The sequence below is a fragment of the Rhinopithecus bieti genome, unplaced genomic scaffold (genome assembly GCF_001698545.2).
Source record: "Rhinopithecus bieti isolate Rb0 unplaced genomic scaffold, ASM169854v2 scaffold_50350, whole genome shotgun sequence".
Taxonomy (NCBI): Eukaryota; Metazoa; Chordata; class Mammalia; order Primates; family Cercopithecidae; genus Rhinopithecus; species Rhinopithecus bieti.
In genome coordinates, this window is record NW_016820258.1 from 840,792 (window position 1) to 859,281 (window position 18,490).

Genomic DNA, 18,490 nt, shown 5'->3' on the forward strand with positions numbered 1-18,490 from the left:
GCTCAGGTGGTGATGCTTGCTCACTTGCCATTCATCTCCTGCTGTGTGGCCAGGCCATGGACTGGTACTTGTCCAAGGCCCCGGGGCCTGGGGACCCCTGGCTTAAAGAACAGACATTTATTGCTCTGGAGACTGGAAAATTCAAGATTAAGTTGCTAGCAGATTTGATGGCCATATTCTTGCTATGTCCTTTCGTGGCAGAAAGAGAACTAGTTCTGGTCTCTTCTCTTCTTATGAGGACACTAATTTCATCATCAGGGCCTCATCTTCATAAACTCGTCCAACTGAATTACCTCCCAAAAACCCTACCTCCAAAACCATCACATCAGGGTTAGTACTCCAACATACAAATTTTGGAGTGTGTGGAGACACAAATAATCAGTTCATAATAATAATATAAGTTCAAAAATCCTTTTGCCAAAATCCTTGGATCAAACGTAGTATAAAATTTAGAATTTTTCATTTTTCAGAATAAATGTATATATTACATATTAAATAATACCCTCTGAAAGAACCCAGAGCAGCAGCCTTCATACCCTCTTTTGAGCACATTTAATAGTTTTGCAGTGAAGTAATATATTAATAAATATTCACAGTTGTTCTTTTTTTTTTTTTTTTTTAAGACCCATGTTTAGTTTAAGCGAGATTTAATCAATAAATGAGTTAGGAAAAAAAATTTGATTTCTAGAAACATTTTAGATTTCAGAATTATGGATAAGTGATTACAGATGTGTGTAACTTTTTTTTTTCATTTGAGACATAATTTACCATGAAATTCACCCTTTTAAAGTGTATATTGCAGTGATTTTTAGTATATTCACAAGATTGTGCAGCTATCACCATCTAATGTCAGAAAATTTTGTTCCCTTAACAAAAAAACCTGTACCCATGAGCAGTCTGCCCCATTCTCCCAGTCCGTGGCAATTACTGATCTTTCTATCTCTATGGATTTGTCTTTTCTAGACATTTCATATAAATGGAATCATTCAATATGTAGTATTTTCTGTCTTCATTTAGCGTAAATGTTTTTAATGATTCATTCATGTGCATATAGCATTATTTCATTCTTTTTTATGGCTGACTGATATTCCATTGTATGGATATACCACATTTTGTTTATCAGTTTGTCAACTCATGGACATTTGGGTTTTCATTTTTTAGTATTATGAAAAATGCTGCTGCGAACATTTGTACACAAATTTTTGTGTGGATAGATGTCTTCAGTTCTGTTTGGTATATACCAAAGACTGGAATTGCTGGGTGATACAATAACTATATTTAACTTCTTGAGGAATTGTCAAGGCTGTTTTTTAAAGCATCTACACCATTTTACATTCCCATAGAGTATTACATACTCTATGAGAGTTCCAATTTCTCCATAGCCTTATAAACACTTGTTAATATTTTTTTTGTTTATAGACATCCTAGTGAGCATGAAGTAGTTTGGCTCACATTTCTCTGGTTCAGATTGTGGGTTTGATTTATATTTCTCTAGTGAATGATATTGAGCATCTCTTCAGGTGCTTATTGGCCAGTTGTATATTTCCTTTAAAGAAATGCATATTCAGATCCTTTGCCCATTTTTCAATTGGATTGTTTTCTTCTTATTAAGGTGTAAGAGTTCTTTATATTCACAAAACAAATATTTTCTCCTATTCCGTGGGTTGGTTTTTCACTTTGCTGATAGTAGCTTTTGAAGCAAAAGAATTTTTAATTTAGACAAAGTCCAATTTTTTTTTCTGTTGCTTGTGCTTTAGGTATCTGATCTAGAAAATCATAGCCTAATCCAAAGGTCACAAAGAGTTACACTTGTTTTCCGTTAACGGTTTTTATAGTTTATTAGCTCTTACATTTGGGTCTTTGGTCTGGTTTGAATTTTTATATGGTGTGAGGTAAGGATACAAGTTCTTTTGCATGTGGGTATCTACTTGTCCCAGTACTATTTGTTAAAAAGACTCTTCTTTCCCCGTTGATTTTCTTGTAATCTGCTTTTACAGAGGAGAAAATGTTCAGAAGTTCTTATTCCGTTTTTATTGACGTTACCTCTATAGTTTAATTTTTATTTCAAAATTGGCATTGTAGCTAGAGCATAATATGTAGCATTTAGGTCACCCCAATGTGGTCATCACTGATATGATTCTGTAACTACTAATTTAAGTTCTGGTATTTAAATATGTATAGTTTTCTTGGTCTTTATAAAGTATTTATATTTTTTACATTTCTGTATTCCATTAAGTCACTGATTAAGCATTCTAATTCTGGGTCAGTCATCTCTACAGATTGGGAAGATAGCTAAGAGGGTTGTTTTTTGTTGTTGTTGTTGTTGTTTTTTGTTTGTTTTTGCCAAAATGGACATCAAAGGAAGGGAATCTTAATTTCAAATCCTGTTTCCATATCATGTTCTCCTACTACTAATTGGCACTTAGTAGTTATATTGCCTCATGCTACAAACTATTTTTTGTTAACAGCTATTAGGAAGGAATGTTTTTCACTTGCGAATCCTAAGTATAAGTCTGTCTTGCCTTTCGGTTGACCACAGTGCCAAATATAGATGCCTGAATCTAGTAGAAAAAAAAAGATTAACTCCTTTATACCCTCTACTAATGAACATTTGTTACTATAAAGGAGTCACTTCAAAATCTTTTGCAATGAAACCCTTTTTAAATAATGAATTCTCTTGCGGAATCCCAGCATGAAAAATAGTACATGCAATATCACTCTGTTTTCAAGAGATGACTATAGCCTTCTTGGTCCCCTCTCGTTGTCAACTCTCTCCTTCCCAGTGAACCCCAAAGGCACCCTGCCATAACTGAAGAATTCCCCAGAGTGCAAGTCTAAAATTACTTCCAAAAATCATCTTTTCAGGCTAGGTAGGTTCATCCGTTACTTCTTTTATTCTCTCAGGATTCTAAAATTTACTTCAACAGTCATGTGAAATAAGATGAAAAAATCTCCCTGCCATTCATGATTTCATAACATTCATTGATCTCTTTATATCAATTCCAGTTAAAGGAGGAGCCCCACACACTTAACTGTGCTTACTGGGACTCTTCTTTTTGGGTCTGGTCTTGACAACTCTTTAGCCCAGTTGTCCCTGGAACTTGGGGAAGATTTTGGGGAAAAGAGCTTAGGTTTTTCTTAACATAGATTTCACCCCTTTTATACCTTGAAACTTTTCATTAGAAACTCAGTTATAATATTTTTCTTCCTCTTGTTCTACCAGCTTTAATATAAATTTCATACAATTGGGAGAAATGTGTTCTGCTACTTAAAGTGCTTAGGACATTTTTCCACAGAAACATTGTTTTACATGACAATTTTTTCAGTGTTGTTAGTACTCTGTTTCAGGAATAGTATCACTTGTATAGGCTTTTATGGATTGTAATACAATTTAACCACTATATATATCATTTATATATATTATTACTTCTGTGGGAAAATGTTCTAAATTTTCTATTTTAACTAACAGGGTTATATAGCCTGCATTTCATGGTTTTGGGGTGTGTGTGTGTGTCTGTTAGTCATAATGTGCTTTTCAGTCAACATTAAAGTCTCATTTCAGTATAATGGAATAAAAACTTTGTATTTGGTCTAACAAAGAGTTTCATTTGTTTACTTATTAGTGAAGACTTTTCAAATGCTTTGTCTCTTTTATGTACATGTTCTCAATCAAATAGTCTCATAATGAAAATTCAGGTATAAATGCCTGGAATTATATACTAAATTAAAATGTATCTTAGATTGTTTTTGTTAGATCTTTGTCATATTCTAGCAACTCATATTGAATATAATGGTTTTGTGCTTTTAATATCAACTTTTAGAACTATATTTTAATGAATATATTTTTGCTTTTAGATCATCTGGGGAGTATTTTTCATCTTAGTTGCATTGCTGTTTGTAATTTCTCTCTTCTTGTCAAAGTAAGTACAGTAGACACATTTTCTAAAACACTTATGCAAATTCTGTGATAATATATATTTTGTTGCTGAATGCCATTAGTGTAGGCTATTCATCTTAAGTAGTTTTCTTACTTGAAGTGTTCTATAGCATTAACTCAAAGAATGGCTAAAACGTCCAATAATAGAATGTTTCTTTATTCTCCATCAATTGAACAATAGCTGTGAGATATTTAAGTGAGATTTAATTTGTAATCCATTGTTTTCTTTGACTCAGATGTATTTGCATGCTTAAATTATGATATTTTTTCTAAATTTGCTGAAAATTTGGTAGTATAACATAAATTTCATTCTTTATAATTTTTTTAGTTTAGATAAAGCTCTTCATTCAGCTGGAATAGATTCTGGTTTCATAATTTTTGGAGCTAACCTGAGTAATCCACTGAATATGCTTTTGCCTTTACTACAAACGGTAAGTAAAATATCAGTCATTTTATACTGTAGCTGCTAGAGTATAAAATGCTAGAGTCTAGCAAACATTCTGACATCCTGTTCCATATAAAATTATTATGCTGAAAACCTATTAATAGTTTGACATATGCTTATGTTATTTTCTAGTTTTACTTTTTATTTGCCTGTAGTTTATACATTGACATGTTGCTTTAAATATTATTATATTGATATATTCCTGGACTTTTATGTTATACATAATTTGACTTGGGATATATTACATAACATGAGGTGACCCTCTCCAAATTATTTTTGGTATTAATATTTAATCAAGTCTTTTATCTCATCAATAAATGCAATTTTAGTTTAATTTGCTTTAGGATTTTTCTTAGTATAATAGTATTAAAAATTTTGGTAATAGTTGGGTACTTGTTTGTTTTTTGAGGATTTTTTTTTAAACACAGTAGCCTAACTTAAATCAAGGTTGATATTGTAAATATTTGCCAAATGGGAATAATGTTTTTAGTTTACTTTATATGACTGTTAGAGTGCTTATAGTTTATATGTTAAATTTAATTTCATCTTTTTTTTCAGGTTTTCCCTCTTGATTATATTCTTATAACAATTATTATTATGTACTTTATTTTTACTTCAATGGCAGGAATTCGAAATATTGGCATATGGTTCTTTTGGATTAGAGTAAGTATATATTACAGTATTTTTTTCTCATTTTGTGTGTAATCTCCATTATTGCAAATTATCTTAGATTTAGAATATAGTAGCTGTATCTTTATACCACAAGTGAGAGAAATACTAGCCTTTTCACTTCATGTTGACATAAGAGTACTTTTTATCTAGAGCAGTGGTTCTTAAACAGGGGTGATTTTGCCCCCCGGAAACATTTGGCAATATCTAGAGATATTTTTAGTTGTTAAAATTGGGGAGTGCTAGTGGCATGTATTGGGTAGGGGCCAGAGATTCTATTAAAAATCCTGTAGTGCATAGGGCAGACTTATCTAGCCTAAAATGTCGGTAGTTCCATGGTTGAGAAACCCTGGTCCAAAAGTTATATTATTTCTTAGTAGAAACACATTCGAATATAATAGATACACTGAAGCTCAAAAGATAGCCCTCCCTATTAGTAAAGATTACCATATCATTGGTTATTTTCTTCAAATGCTTATTTTGCGTAAATTAACAATTTTAAAATAAAGCTGTATCAGGTAGACACTACTTCCACTACTGTGGGTAGTGACACTACTTCCACTGCTTTTACCCACTACTGACAGTAAAAGAGATCTCAGTTAAATAGTGGCTTGAACTAATTGAAGATTTCTTGCTATGGAAAAAAGAAGCTAGTATTGCTTCAGTAGCTCAAAAAGTCGGATCCAATATCTCTGTAATTCTTCAAGTATCTCTGTCATGATTGTAGTATGGCTGCTGCAGTTCCTTTTATCCTGTTCATATTCTGTGAAGAAAAAGGTAGTTAGGAGAAAGAGGTATACAATTGTATCAATAAAACAAGACTTTTACAGAAATCCCTAACAGACTTCTGCTTTGCTTTTCATGTTTAATATTTTATCCCATGGCCACTACTGGCTGTGAAAGAACCTGGGAAATGTAAATTTATAAATGGTCTTATTGTCATCCCATCTGGAATTGGAGTCTGTACTACAATCTAGTAATAAAACAGGGAGGTGGGACAGTATAAGTCGCTAAAATAAAAGCATGCTATGGTATTGAAATGAAGCAAGTTACCTGGTTCCTTATATTTCAGTTACCATGTGTTTTCATTTCCCTTTAGTATAGATAAATGTGAAAAGCTCTTTAATAAGATTATCAGAATTTTTCATAAACTAATTTTTATAGCAAAGTATAAGGATGTCACGAGTATTTCATAGAAATGGACGTTTATAAACACATGACATTGTCTATTCTTATACAGTATTATATAAAAAGTTATATAAAACCATAGTATATTACTGATACTTATAGTTTAAATTCATACTTCTAATCTTTAGATAGAACTAGAGGTAGTTCACAGTTAGCTCCATGAATTTCTAACAGATGCTGTTACACAATAAGTTTAGAAGATTTCTTTGGAAGTAGACCATGTGAATTATCTTAAAATTATTTGGGATGATTAAGAATTTTTAGTATTTACTTTGGAAGAAAAATAATGGTTGATTGAACTGTGTAAATCATTTCTCATAACACAAGAACAGTATTTAATGCTTTACAAATGAAATATTTTGCTGAAATTTTGTCACTCTTTTCTTTCCAGTTATATAAAATCAGAAGAGGTAGAACCAGGCCCCAAGCACTCCTTTTTCTCTGCATGATACTTCTGCTTATTGTCCTTCACACTAGCTATATGATTTATAGTCTTGCTCCCCAATACGTTATGTATGGAAGCCAAAATTACTTAATAGAGGTAAGTGAAATATTTAAAACTTGATTATTTTGATATTTTAAAGATAGTGATATTTAAAATCAAATTTTAATTGTGATGGTTAGCATAAGATATTAGCTCATCAGATTAAATTTAATATTGCTAAAACTGGTTTTTTATTTCTATTTTTAGCATGTTTATATTTGTTTCATACTGTTGTTTTTTTGAAACAACACACAGAATTTCATTACAATAGTTCCTTAAATGGGCCCTGTGATGCTAAGCTACTGAGCTTTATGTTAGTACTTCATTAAAACTCATAATACTTCCTCTAAAATAACATTTTAACTAATTTTAATAATATGGCTCCCAAAGAACATTTTGGTGAGCACAGCATGTCCGTTCATTGGCACTATGAATCCCCTAGAAGAGGCTTTATAAATGTTTTATATGTAGATAACTATACATTCTTTTAACATGATGGGTTTCCTCATATGCTGATTTATTGATGCTGTTGAGCTCTCAAAAGCCACTGTGACTTTTAGTTTTAATAGAACAGTAAGTTTGGATTTTCTGACGATTCAAAATATTCTGACCAAATCTGATTCAAACTTTGTTTAGTTTGTTTCCTTTTTTTTAAATACCTTTTGCTCTACTTCTTAACTGTTCAAACCATATTTATGTTTCAGGGCCTGATCAAGCATTGCTTTAGTGGAGTCTTGCATTATTAAATCAGTGTGCCCAGATCATTTCTTTTTTATCCTGCACTTCATTCTTTCTTTACTTTAACATGCAATTAGAAAGAAAAATCTAACAAACATATCAACCCTCAGTCAGTACCCTCCATAATATTGGTGAGTGTTAAAAGGCTATTTCATTGAAAAATGTTTAGTTATAATGTAGGTGAAACAGATAAAGCACAGATCATGATGGAGGTACATGAATGACCTGAGTTGGGGAAACACCATGCTGGAAAATCACCTGAACCATATTTCTCACTTCTTATACCTTTTTATTCTCTTCTTGCCCAATCATCCCCTTCACCTACCTCACTAGGTCATGCTTATTAAACATCCTCCTGTGAAGGAATGAAGGAAGACTATGCTTTTGCTTGGACAAAAGATATTCTTTGCATGTTCCACAGTCTGAAAATAGCATTCTTTTCAGATGCTCTACTTTGTACTAAAAATGAAATTTGTTCTGGGAAGAAACCCTGTTGTTCAACACAGGACCTAAAGGATTATTATTGCAAAAAGCCTTAATGTTTAATTTACCATAATTTTCTTCTAAGAGCAATGTTACATAAAATTTACATTTTGAAATGTTAGATAGATGTAGTTAGTATATGGAGTATATAGTTCATAGTGATTACTTTTAAATCCAAATGTATTTATTAATGTGGTTTTACATTTTAACTATATTTTTATCTTTCAGACTAATATAACTTCTGATAACCATAAAGGCAATTCAACCCTTTCTGTGCCAAAGAGATGTGATGCAGATGCTCCTGAAGGTAAAAGCAATTTGTTTTAGAACTTACAACTTTGTAGGAAAAGAATTTCCTGGCATTTTGCTGTGTTAATCATTTGATGCATTTGTTTTGCTATGTGGTAAGAAGGAAACTTTCAGCAAGTAGAGGTTGGCAAATCTCTTCAATAGAATTTCTTGTTAATGAAAGGATTTGCATTAGAGAAAGAACCATTAAAATTACTTAGGAAGTAACAAAATGTAGTTATTATTTATCACATTTACTAGTATAATAAGAAATCCCTCTTAAGTGATTTTTTTTTTCCTTAAAAACATAAAAGAGTTTGGTGGAATCTACAATTTTAGTACCAAGACCAAAAGTACTTATGACCTAGAACAATTTTTAATTCATCCATGTCTGGTTATTTAATTTAATAATAATGGTATTAGTTATAATAGCAGTTAACTTTAAAGACATACAGTTGTTTTCAAGGCACTGTGTTAATTATTATATGTGTACTCTGACAAAAATTCTGTGCTCTTAACCCCTGTGTAGTTTTAGAGTATTCTTTTTTTTTTTTTTACTATGTGAGTTGTTTAGGTGATTTTTTCTTTGAATGTTATAGTATTCATTTCTGATTAAGGATTCCTGATTTATTCTTTCAGAATTTGTAAAAGTGTTTTCTATGCTTGCCTTCAATGCTTTTATTTTGTGGTAATGTGTCAAATACTGTGTGTTTCTGCATGAATCATTCATGAGTACCATTATGAAAAACACAAATTCTGAGGGTTTTTTTTTTGTTTTTGAGACGGAGTCTCGCTCTGTCACCCAGGCTGGAGTACAGTGGCGCGATCTCAGCTCACTGCAAGCTCCACCTCCCAGATTCACGCCATTCTCCTGCCTCAGCCTCCCGCGTAGGTGGGACTACAGGCGCCTGCCACCCTGCCCGGCTAACTTTTTGTATTTTTAGTAGAGACGGGGTTTCACCGTGTTAGCCAGGATGGTCTCGATCTCCTGACCCTGTGATCCGCCCGCCTCGGCCTCCCAAAGTGCTGGGATTATAGGCGTGAGCCACCGCGCCTGGCCAATTCTGAGTTTTTTTAGCGGGGTCAACTGTGTAATGTAATAGAGTATTAGGAACAAGTACAGGGTACAGGGATAGGCCAGAGGAAGACACAATTAACTCTGCCTTGTGGGGATCACTGTGGAGTAGTAGTCAAAAAAGAAATGTTTCAGAAAAGAGATATCAGAGCTACATTTTAAGGTATCTGGTATGCACATCAAGGGAAGGCTGTTCTAGCCAGAATAAAGTGTACAAACAAGTACCTTAAATTGCACAGGCGTGTGTTCAAGAACATTGGTTTTGTTTGGGGATTGGAGGGAGGAAGGCAGAGTCATGAGTCAAATCATAAAAGGTTTTAGAAAGTGACGAAAGAGATAATGAAGTGTTCAAGCAAGAAAGTAGAAGTTATGATCTGATTTCTTTTCAGTAAGTTAATTATAGCGGTTATAGAGATAATGGATTTGAGGAATTGAGACCAGACTATGGAAATCACTTAGGGGAGGGAGAACTATCTAAAATAATCCAAGAGAATTGAAAGCCTGATCTGAACAGTAGTCATGAGGGTGTGAAATAAAGAAATTTAAGGAGTAAATTGAAAGAATTTCTGATTGGTTGTAGAGCAATGGTGAGAGAAACAAAAGATTCTAGAATGATACTCTAGTTACTGAGTACTTTGATTAATTTTGGTGTTACCAGCTGAGGTAAAAAATACATTGGGAGGCCAAGGCAGGCAGATCACCTGAGGTCAGGAGTTTGAGATCAGCCTGGCCAACATGGCAAAACTCTGTCTCTACTAAAAATACAAAGACTAGCTGAGTGTGGTGGTACATCCCAGTAATCCCAGCTACTTGGGAGGCCGAGGCAGGAGAATCGCTTGAACCTGGGAGGCGGAAGTTGCAGTGAGCCGAGATTGTGCCACTACACTCCGACCCAGGCAGGCGACAGGGCAATACTCTGTCTCAGAAAAAAAAAAAAAAAAAAAAAAGGTACTGTGATTAGAAAAATTGTAAAAAAATGATTAGTTGACTTGAGATGTCTCAAAATTGTTTAGGTGGAGGTCTCATAAGCAGTTGGGTACACAGTTAGACCTCCATATTCATGGGTTCCAGATCCATAGATTCAACCAACTTTGGGTCAGAAATAATTTGGGAAAAAATAGAATAAAAGATAACAAAGCAACAATTTAAAAAAAAAAACACAAAAAGCAATACAAATATAACAACTATTCACATAAGTATTTACATTGTATTAGTGTTATAAGTAATCTAGAGATAATTTAAAAGATGTGGGATGATGTGTATAAGTACATCATTTTATGTAAGGGACTTGAGCATTCGTAGATTTTGGTTTCCAGCAGAGTCCTGGAACCAGTCCCTCAGGGGTACATATGAGTTCCTGTATATGTGAGAAACTGAGAGGGTAAAGAGTGAAAAGAGAATGGACACTGGAACACAGGATAATCATTATTTAAGGGCAAGCTGATAAGGAAGGTACAGAGATGAAGGCTGAAAAAAAGAAAAAGTTTAATGTTAGAGATAAAAATTACTTGAAGAAGATGTGCAGGGTCAAGAACTTTTTTTTTTATTTTAGTTAGGAGAGACTTCGGGGATAATGGGATGGAACTAGTGGAACAGGGAAGATTGAAGAAAAATGTCAGAAAGGATGAATGATGGACCAATATCATCCAATTCTGGGGGATATGGTATTAAGAATATCCAGGACAGAATGCTTTAGATAGAATGAGGGATATTTCTTTCTGTACATTGCAAAGAAGGAAGCAAGGATCTGGCCTCAGATGGTAACTTGTTACTATCTGAGGGTAGACAAGAAGTGGCATATCTGTATAATTGTCTCAACTGGCTACAAAGGATGAGCTCAGGTCATATACTGAGAATTGAGCAGGCTGTGGGGTAGACAGTTAATGAAAATAGCAAAAGCTTTTGATAGCCTGTGAAGGGGATTAGGAGAGGATCTAACTGAAGATAAGTTAATGATAGGTAAATATGTCAACGGACAGAGGTGAAATTATCAATTTTATATTTTTATTGAACAAGTCTACACAATGTGTATAATTTTTCTCCATTAGTTCTTAGGTTGTTTGGGGGAAGGGATGGATTGAAGAACTGAAGTAGAATTGGGGATTTAAGGATGGAAAGCAAAGGACAAGTTGAAGTTAGAAAATAAACAGTGACCACAGAGTCCAGGATTTGTAGGGAAATAAGGGAAGAGACTAAAACTGAAGGAAAGGATTAAAATAAAGAGATGGATAAACATCTGATGGGAATAACTTTATTTTGCCTGAAGAAATAATAGTAAAATGTTGTTAGTATAAATAAATACAACAGAATTTTCCAGTTCTACTTAATGATGTTAGTTCAAGATTTTTTACTTTGAAATGTATACGTACATCACAAGTAGGGTTGATAGTTGAAGTGCCTTGGGTTGCCATATTTAGCTGGATGAAAACAGATTGAAAAATTAGTGTTTAATTGGTTTGTAATTTGTTTTTAACCAAGGAGTCAATGGCCTTGAAGATCTAAAATAGATTCTGTTGTTCAAATTGTTACAGTAGTATTGAAATAATAGCCGTAAAACAAAAACAAATTGTAGTTTCAAAATTATGTTGAACTGATAACGGGGCCTTTAAAATGCCCCGATACTACTGGACTGAGTGAATTTTTTATATTATAGATCAATAAGATTTAATCAAATAATACGCTTGACTGTAACTTTTTTATGAATCACATTATTTTCAGTCTAATTTACGGTAGTTAAAATGATTCCCTTTGAACTACTGAATATTTTTTCTTAAACATTTTAGTTGACTCATTCTTTGAAATGTTATTTTGCAGTACAAAAGCATACCCTTTAGTTTTATGGGTTTATCTTTCCCAACTTTGTTTTGTTCTGTAGCACATCTCTAAATGTTAAATTTGCCAGTACGTAACTTAGAAGAGGATGGTAGAAATATAACTAAATTTGGGGTGGCAGGGTAGTTTTTTAAGTGAATACTTTAATAATGATAGAGACAGATAAGTAGATTAAGACATTGGATTTAGACACATAAGGGTAGGGATGGGGTGGCATCCCTACCCTTAGGGTGAGGGATGGTGAGGGACTTGTATAGCCATATACGCTATTCTTTACAACATATTTAGTGACAACATTTGACTAGAGTAAATGATATTATAATAAATAACTCATAAGGCATTTGATATCACCTTTGCAATGTGTCCGTTGCAAGTAACAGAATTTTAGAGAATGATTTTTAGATTTAAAACAAAAATTTAAATTTTCAGTGTTATAATGAAAGTTCTTTCTGAGAAAAGTTTATCTCCCTGGAGAGATATTAAAGCAGTAATTTCTAAAAATACGTATGTTGCTGTCTTATTAATATTAAATGTATTTTAGACTTTTAAAATTAATATTTTGTTTATATATGAGACAATCTGACATTTATTCAACATAGAAAATATTGCTGGAATCCTAGTTGTGTTTAAAATGATTAGGTTTCAAATGAGAGTCATTTATCTAAAAATAATTTAAGTACTTTGTGTTTAAAATAATCCATTAAAGAATAGAATAATTTAGTAATAATCCTATAAAGAATGCCTATCTTACTATTTTTATGAAGTTCTCTTAAAATGACAGTATTACTTAATTCATCCTGACAGGTAACGCAGGATTTATGTTCAAAGTGAGTCAACTGAGCAAATTAGGAATCAAGTTTTAAATTTTACATGCTGTTACTCTAAGGGGACCTTTACACGTAGACAATTTATGTGTAAATGTGAATGCAATATGTAAAACAAATAATTATTTAAAAGACCATGTACATTTGGAAACTATAAATATTTGAGTCAAAATAGGAAGATGAAAGACCAATATACCTTAATGGACAAAAATAGAAGACATTGTCAGTACTGGGTTTGATTTTGGGAAAGAGAAAGTACCAGAGAAGACACATGTACAGTACTTACCTTCAAAAAGCATGTAGCCTAATGGACTTGGATAGGAAAATAAATAATTATAATAAGAGAAAAAATAAATGGCAAGCTGTAGTGAAATTATAATCAAAATGCTGTGGTAAAGAAAAGGAGATGATGATTTATTCTGCCCTGGGGGTCAGTGTAACCTTTCTGTGGACCCAAAAAGAGTAAGTTAAATCTGAATGAATGATCAGAAAATAACATGTGGATATTTCAAACAGATAAAAAAACCTTCATTAACCAGGCATAAGGACATAAATATATTTGGTATGTTATGATAACAATGAATGGTGGCAACATCATTGAATATTTGGAGACTACAGTTAGGGGTGAAGCAAGATAATATGTTTCCAAATGACATTTATAAAAATTCATTAACCTAAATTTTTATTTCTGCTACCCTGCTTAATTATTTTATCTTTCTTATTGTAAATGTGTGTTGTCTTATTTGGACATTAAAGTGACTGGAAATGGAATGATCTCTGTAAATCAAAGTTGATTTTTGTGGTTTTATTCTGATTAAGTATATTTGCTTACTATATATATGTGGGGGAGGGGAGCACAAGAGAGAGTACCTTAAAAAATAATCACATGACCAATAGGGTTAGGATTTAGCTTGAGGATACCATGTTACTAGGGCAGATGATTAAGACAACTTAGCAAATGCTAAAATGGAAACTATGTGTTAAACCAAATTACATGAATTATAAACAAATGAGCAGACAAAATTGAAAGCTAAAACAGGCTTTTAATTATATATATATATATATATATATATATATATAGGAAGTACAAAGGTGGAAAATAAAATTATTGTAAATAATAATGTAAGAATAAGTAAAATGTGTATTGATATCTTACATTAAAAAGTAATTGAACTTTAAGTTCTGGAGTAAACAAGGCCATCATCAAGCGATGATTCAAAGCACAGTCTCTATAAATAAAACTTGCTTACCAAGCTTTCTTTTTTTTTTTTTTTTTTTTTTTTTTTTTTTTTGAGACGGAGTCTCACACTGTCGCCCAGGCTGGAGTGCAGTGGCGTGATCTTGGCTCACTGTAACCTTTGCCTCTCAGGTTCATGCCATTCTCCTGCCTCAGCCTCCTGAGTAGCTGGGACTACAGGCGCCTGCCACCATGCCTGGCTACTTTTTTGTATTTTTAGTAGAAACAGGGTTTTACCCTGTTAGCCAGGATCGTCTCGATCTCCTGACCTCATGACCCACCTGCCTCAGCCTCCCGAAGTGCTAGGATTATAGGCGTGACACACCTGCCCGGCCCAAGCTTTCTTTCTATAGATAACAAGTTAGCACACTGACTTATTTTCACAGAATCTCAAGTACCTATCCTTCTGAAACCATTTGTCTAAGATGTTATGTAAGTTAAAGAATCCCCTCATTTTTTGTATGAGAGTCTGACTAGATACGGGAATAAAGGCCATAAAGAACCACATAAGTTGTAAACAGTTTTAAAAATACAAACCAGAATATTAAAAAAAAAAACTTTAGAAAGATCATCTAGCTAGTTTAATCATTTTTGCAGATGGAGAGACTGGGGCACCAAGAGATAAAAGTTAGACGGTATAAGACTTAGGACTTTTAATGCAAGTGTCTGGATTCCAGTTTTGTTTTTCTTTTTTTTAAGATTTAACATTTTTGTGTTTTGTTTGAGTGCAAGAAAATGAAACATTGTTGCATCATCTGTCCTTTAAATTGTTTAAAAAAAAAGAGAGAGAGGCCATTGCTGCTTTTTAAATATAATGGAAATGGTTGTTTGAAGCCATAAAGGAATGGAAGTCATAGACAATATGAAGAAAAAACAAAGGTCAAAAGGCTAAACCTAGGTTATTAGAGGAGATATAAGAGTTTGGAAGAGGAGAGATAAAAAGAATACTATGATATTATAATATCCAATAAAGTATCATATTTAGAGATCAATAGTGTTGATGCTTTGAAGAGACATTTAGCGACTAGCAAATCTTAAATAAGAAATGCAGTTTTAGTAGGATTGTATGGACTGACATAGAGAATTAAGTGAAGAAATTTTTAACTGAGGAGAATCCCTTAATGTGGTTTTGGTTTGGGATTTTTTTCTTAAATTTTTGTAGATATATACTAGGTATATATATTTATAGGGTACACAAGATATTTTGATACAGGCATGCAATAAATAATAATCACACCAAGGCAAACGTGGTGTCCATTACCTCAAGCATTAATCCTTTAATTGTATTACATAACTAAAAAAAAATGGATTGATTTGGGATTTTTTACCACATATTTTAAAATAACCTTTAAAAATCCCACATACTGAATGCCACATGAACTAAAAGCATGAATTTATTACCAAAAGTTGTTTGTAAATCTGATATTTCATATGGAATCTTACTGAACAGCATTCAGGAGATGCCTTGTTGGCTAATTCCTCTTGAGTCTTTTTGCAAAGTAATTGTATTCTTTATTCCAACTATCTATTGTTTACATTTATGTATTGAGGGAGAACGTAGAGTTTAGTTTTGAGCATTTTTGTTTTAGTCATTCATTAAACATCAAATGGAGATCTTGAGTGGCAATTAAGTTGTATCTGGAGTTCTGGAGAGAAAATGTATACTGGATTACTCAGGAATAGATGGGAAGTAAAGTTGTGAGACTGGATGAGAGATCACCAAGAAAATGAGTGTAAACAGACTTGCAAAGATCTGTGTTAGAATTATCAACACAGATTAAGACCCAACCAACTGAAGGAAAGGAATAAGATCAGCTCAAAATATTGGCAGAGGACAAGAACTAGTTGTTTTTCTTTTTTAAAAAAAAAAAAAAAAAAAAGACAATGAATGAAACCTTCACATTACATTATATGCTAATACTATTCTCCTATATAAGGGGCTTGAGTATTGTGGATTTTGGTGTCTTAGGGTGGGGGTGGGAGGGTGGTTCCTGGAACCAGTCCCCCGTGGATATTAAGGGACTATTGTAAATTTACTGCCTTCTCTCTGGTTATTTTTCAGATTTACCTGTCTACTCCAGCATATCATTGCAGAGTACCAGATTTAATTTTAGCAATTCGTATTAAAGTCTAAAACATTTTTAAAGCTGATCAATAAAATTTAAAAGCTTTTTAATTCCATAAAATGGGGGGAGTTGGCACCAATATCATATTACTATGATGAACAATTCTGGGGCAGGAATATTTCCATGCCTCTATGCTAAAGAATACTTAGAACAAGCAAACATAGTTGTATGCTTGCTTTAGGAAATTCTCACTCATGATGGTGGAACAACTAAAATAGCTTATTTATCAAGACTGATTTTCCAAAAAGACTTGCTTCAGGACTTCCATTTCATCATCGTTACCAATCCAAAACTATTTTGTCAGTTCTAACCAGGTCCTCACCTTGAAAAACGTTGATTAAAGCCCACCCAACCCTAAAACCTTATAAATATCCTTCTCTGTCTTTCCTCTTCATGTTCTTCCTCACTGAAGTTAGTCTGCTAAACTTAGCTTTGCTAGATCAGTGAGGTTTTTTAATGTTGTTTGGAGAGTTGACAGTACATAAGCTAGTTATGCTGAATAATATAAGGGGAAGAAATCAAGAATTCAGAATCTTACATTTCTATTCTTATTTTTTAACTGTTTGCTAGTTTATCTGTATGGACATGCATCTATGACCAAGCTATGAAACCTCCATTCTTAGATTGAACTTCTTTCCTTCTCGCCTCCATTTATTTTTCTCATCTACCCCCACCCCCAGTCATGGGGTAGGGATAGTTGTCCTATTCCTTTTCTGTCTCCTAAAGTAGTTTACCCTGGTAGAAGTCTTGAAACCAGATTCTTATTTTATCTCATTTTAGTAGCTAGTATCCAAATCTCACCAGGTTTACATAAGAAATCGCAAAACAAAAGGAACCAACTGGGTATTTATCTACCAATGAAGATACTTTAAATAGCAATACATACAAGGTAATGATATAACTTTGTATGTTTTGACATAGAAAAGTAAACACTGTGATGGTAGGTGAAAGAGTGTATATATATTAACTCATTTTTAAATGCTTTCATGTGCCTCAGGAAAGAAGTAGATAATCACTTTATTTTTTTAAAATAAATATCTTTTATTACCTCTGCAATTAAAAGTATTACACATTTTAAAGATGAAACAATGAGAGAGACAACGATGACATACATCTGCCAAGTAGATGCTGATTTCAGAGAAGATTTTTTTCCCAGTTGGTTGAAAAGTATGAGTAGGGAAGGTAGTTACTGAAACTTTTAAAAAATTAAATTCTTAAAGTCTTGGTACCATCTTTTCCTAGAATATGGAATATATCTTTCTACTTGAACTTCTGAGATTCCTAAAGCAATACTGTTTAAACACTTACATTGTCACTAACAATGGATTTAAGTGAAAAAAAAAAAAAAAAATCTCTGCCCTACAAACTTTGGCCTGTGAGCTAAATAAATACAAATACATAAAGAATGTGTATTGCCAGAGAGGCTTACTTTTGTTTAAAACTGATGTTATTAAAAGAATTACTACACTAGTTGATACCTAATATTGGATTTATCCAATTAAAGTTAAAATGTTCATGTTAAGAACAGCCAGTTTTAACAGGCTAAAATGAAGCTGGTCAAGCAATTTCACTAGAAACTAAGTCTTAAAGGGTGAAATGAAAAGTGACACTGATGCTTTGTGATGACAGTCTCCTAATATCTTCGTTAATATCTTCTGTGGTGCTGTGAGCCTAGTGGTAGTCCCTAAATATAATGCAAAATGAAAATGGTGCTAGATTGCTCCTGTCTTAATTTAAAAAGCAGATTTGAATATGGACTATCAACTTCACACTTTCTACCCCATATTAAGCTTTTTCTGAAAGTATATAGCTAAGAAGATAACCCTCTTCAGGAGAATGTAGGTCATCTGGTTCTTTAGATGGAAGAACATGGGGCAGAGACCTTTAAGAAAACTATGTGGTCCTTTTGTTTTATAGTCTAAAATTTGGTAGTGAGGATGAGAAAGTTAAGGATAGTTAGATTTAGCTTAAAAGATTAATATAAGTCATCAACTCTACTAGAATTTTGATAATTTTGATAGCTTTATTTAGAAAGTTACCGTCTTTGTATAATACAATATTAAGTAATGACTGTGTTGCACTTCAGTCACCTTTCTAATATATTGACATATCTTTAGTAATACGGAGAACCACAATCCTGTTAGTCATGAAATTCTAAGATAAA

General features: G+C 32.9%; 1 protein-coding gene across 1 annotated transcript in view; it reads left to right on the plus strand.

Moving 5' to 3' along the window:
- LMBRD1 (LMBR1 domain containing 1) overlaps nt 1–18,490 on the plus strand; it is a 131,405-nt gene that overhangs the window by 101,003 nt on the left and 11,912 nt on the right. The window contains exons 10-14 of the mRNA XM_017859762.1: nt 3,856–3,920; nt 4,266–4,368; nt 4,941–5,045; nt 6,631–6,780; nt 8,173–8,251. Coding sequence (XP_017715251.1) covers nt 3,856–3,920; nt 4,266–4,368; nt 4,941–5,045; nt 6,631–6,780; nt 8,173–8,251 — 502 coding nt within the window. The remainder of the gene's footprint in view (nt 1–3,855; nt 3,921–4,265; nt 4,369–4,940; nt 5,046–6,630; nt 6,781–8,172; nt 8,252–18,490) is intronic.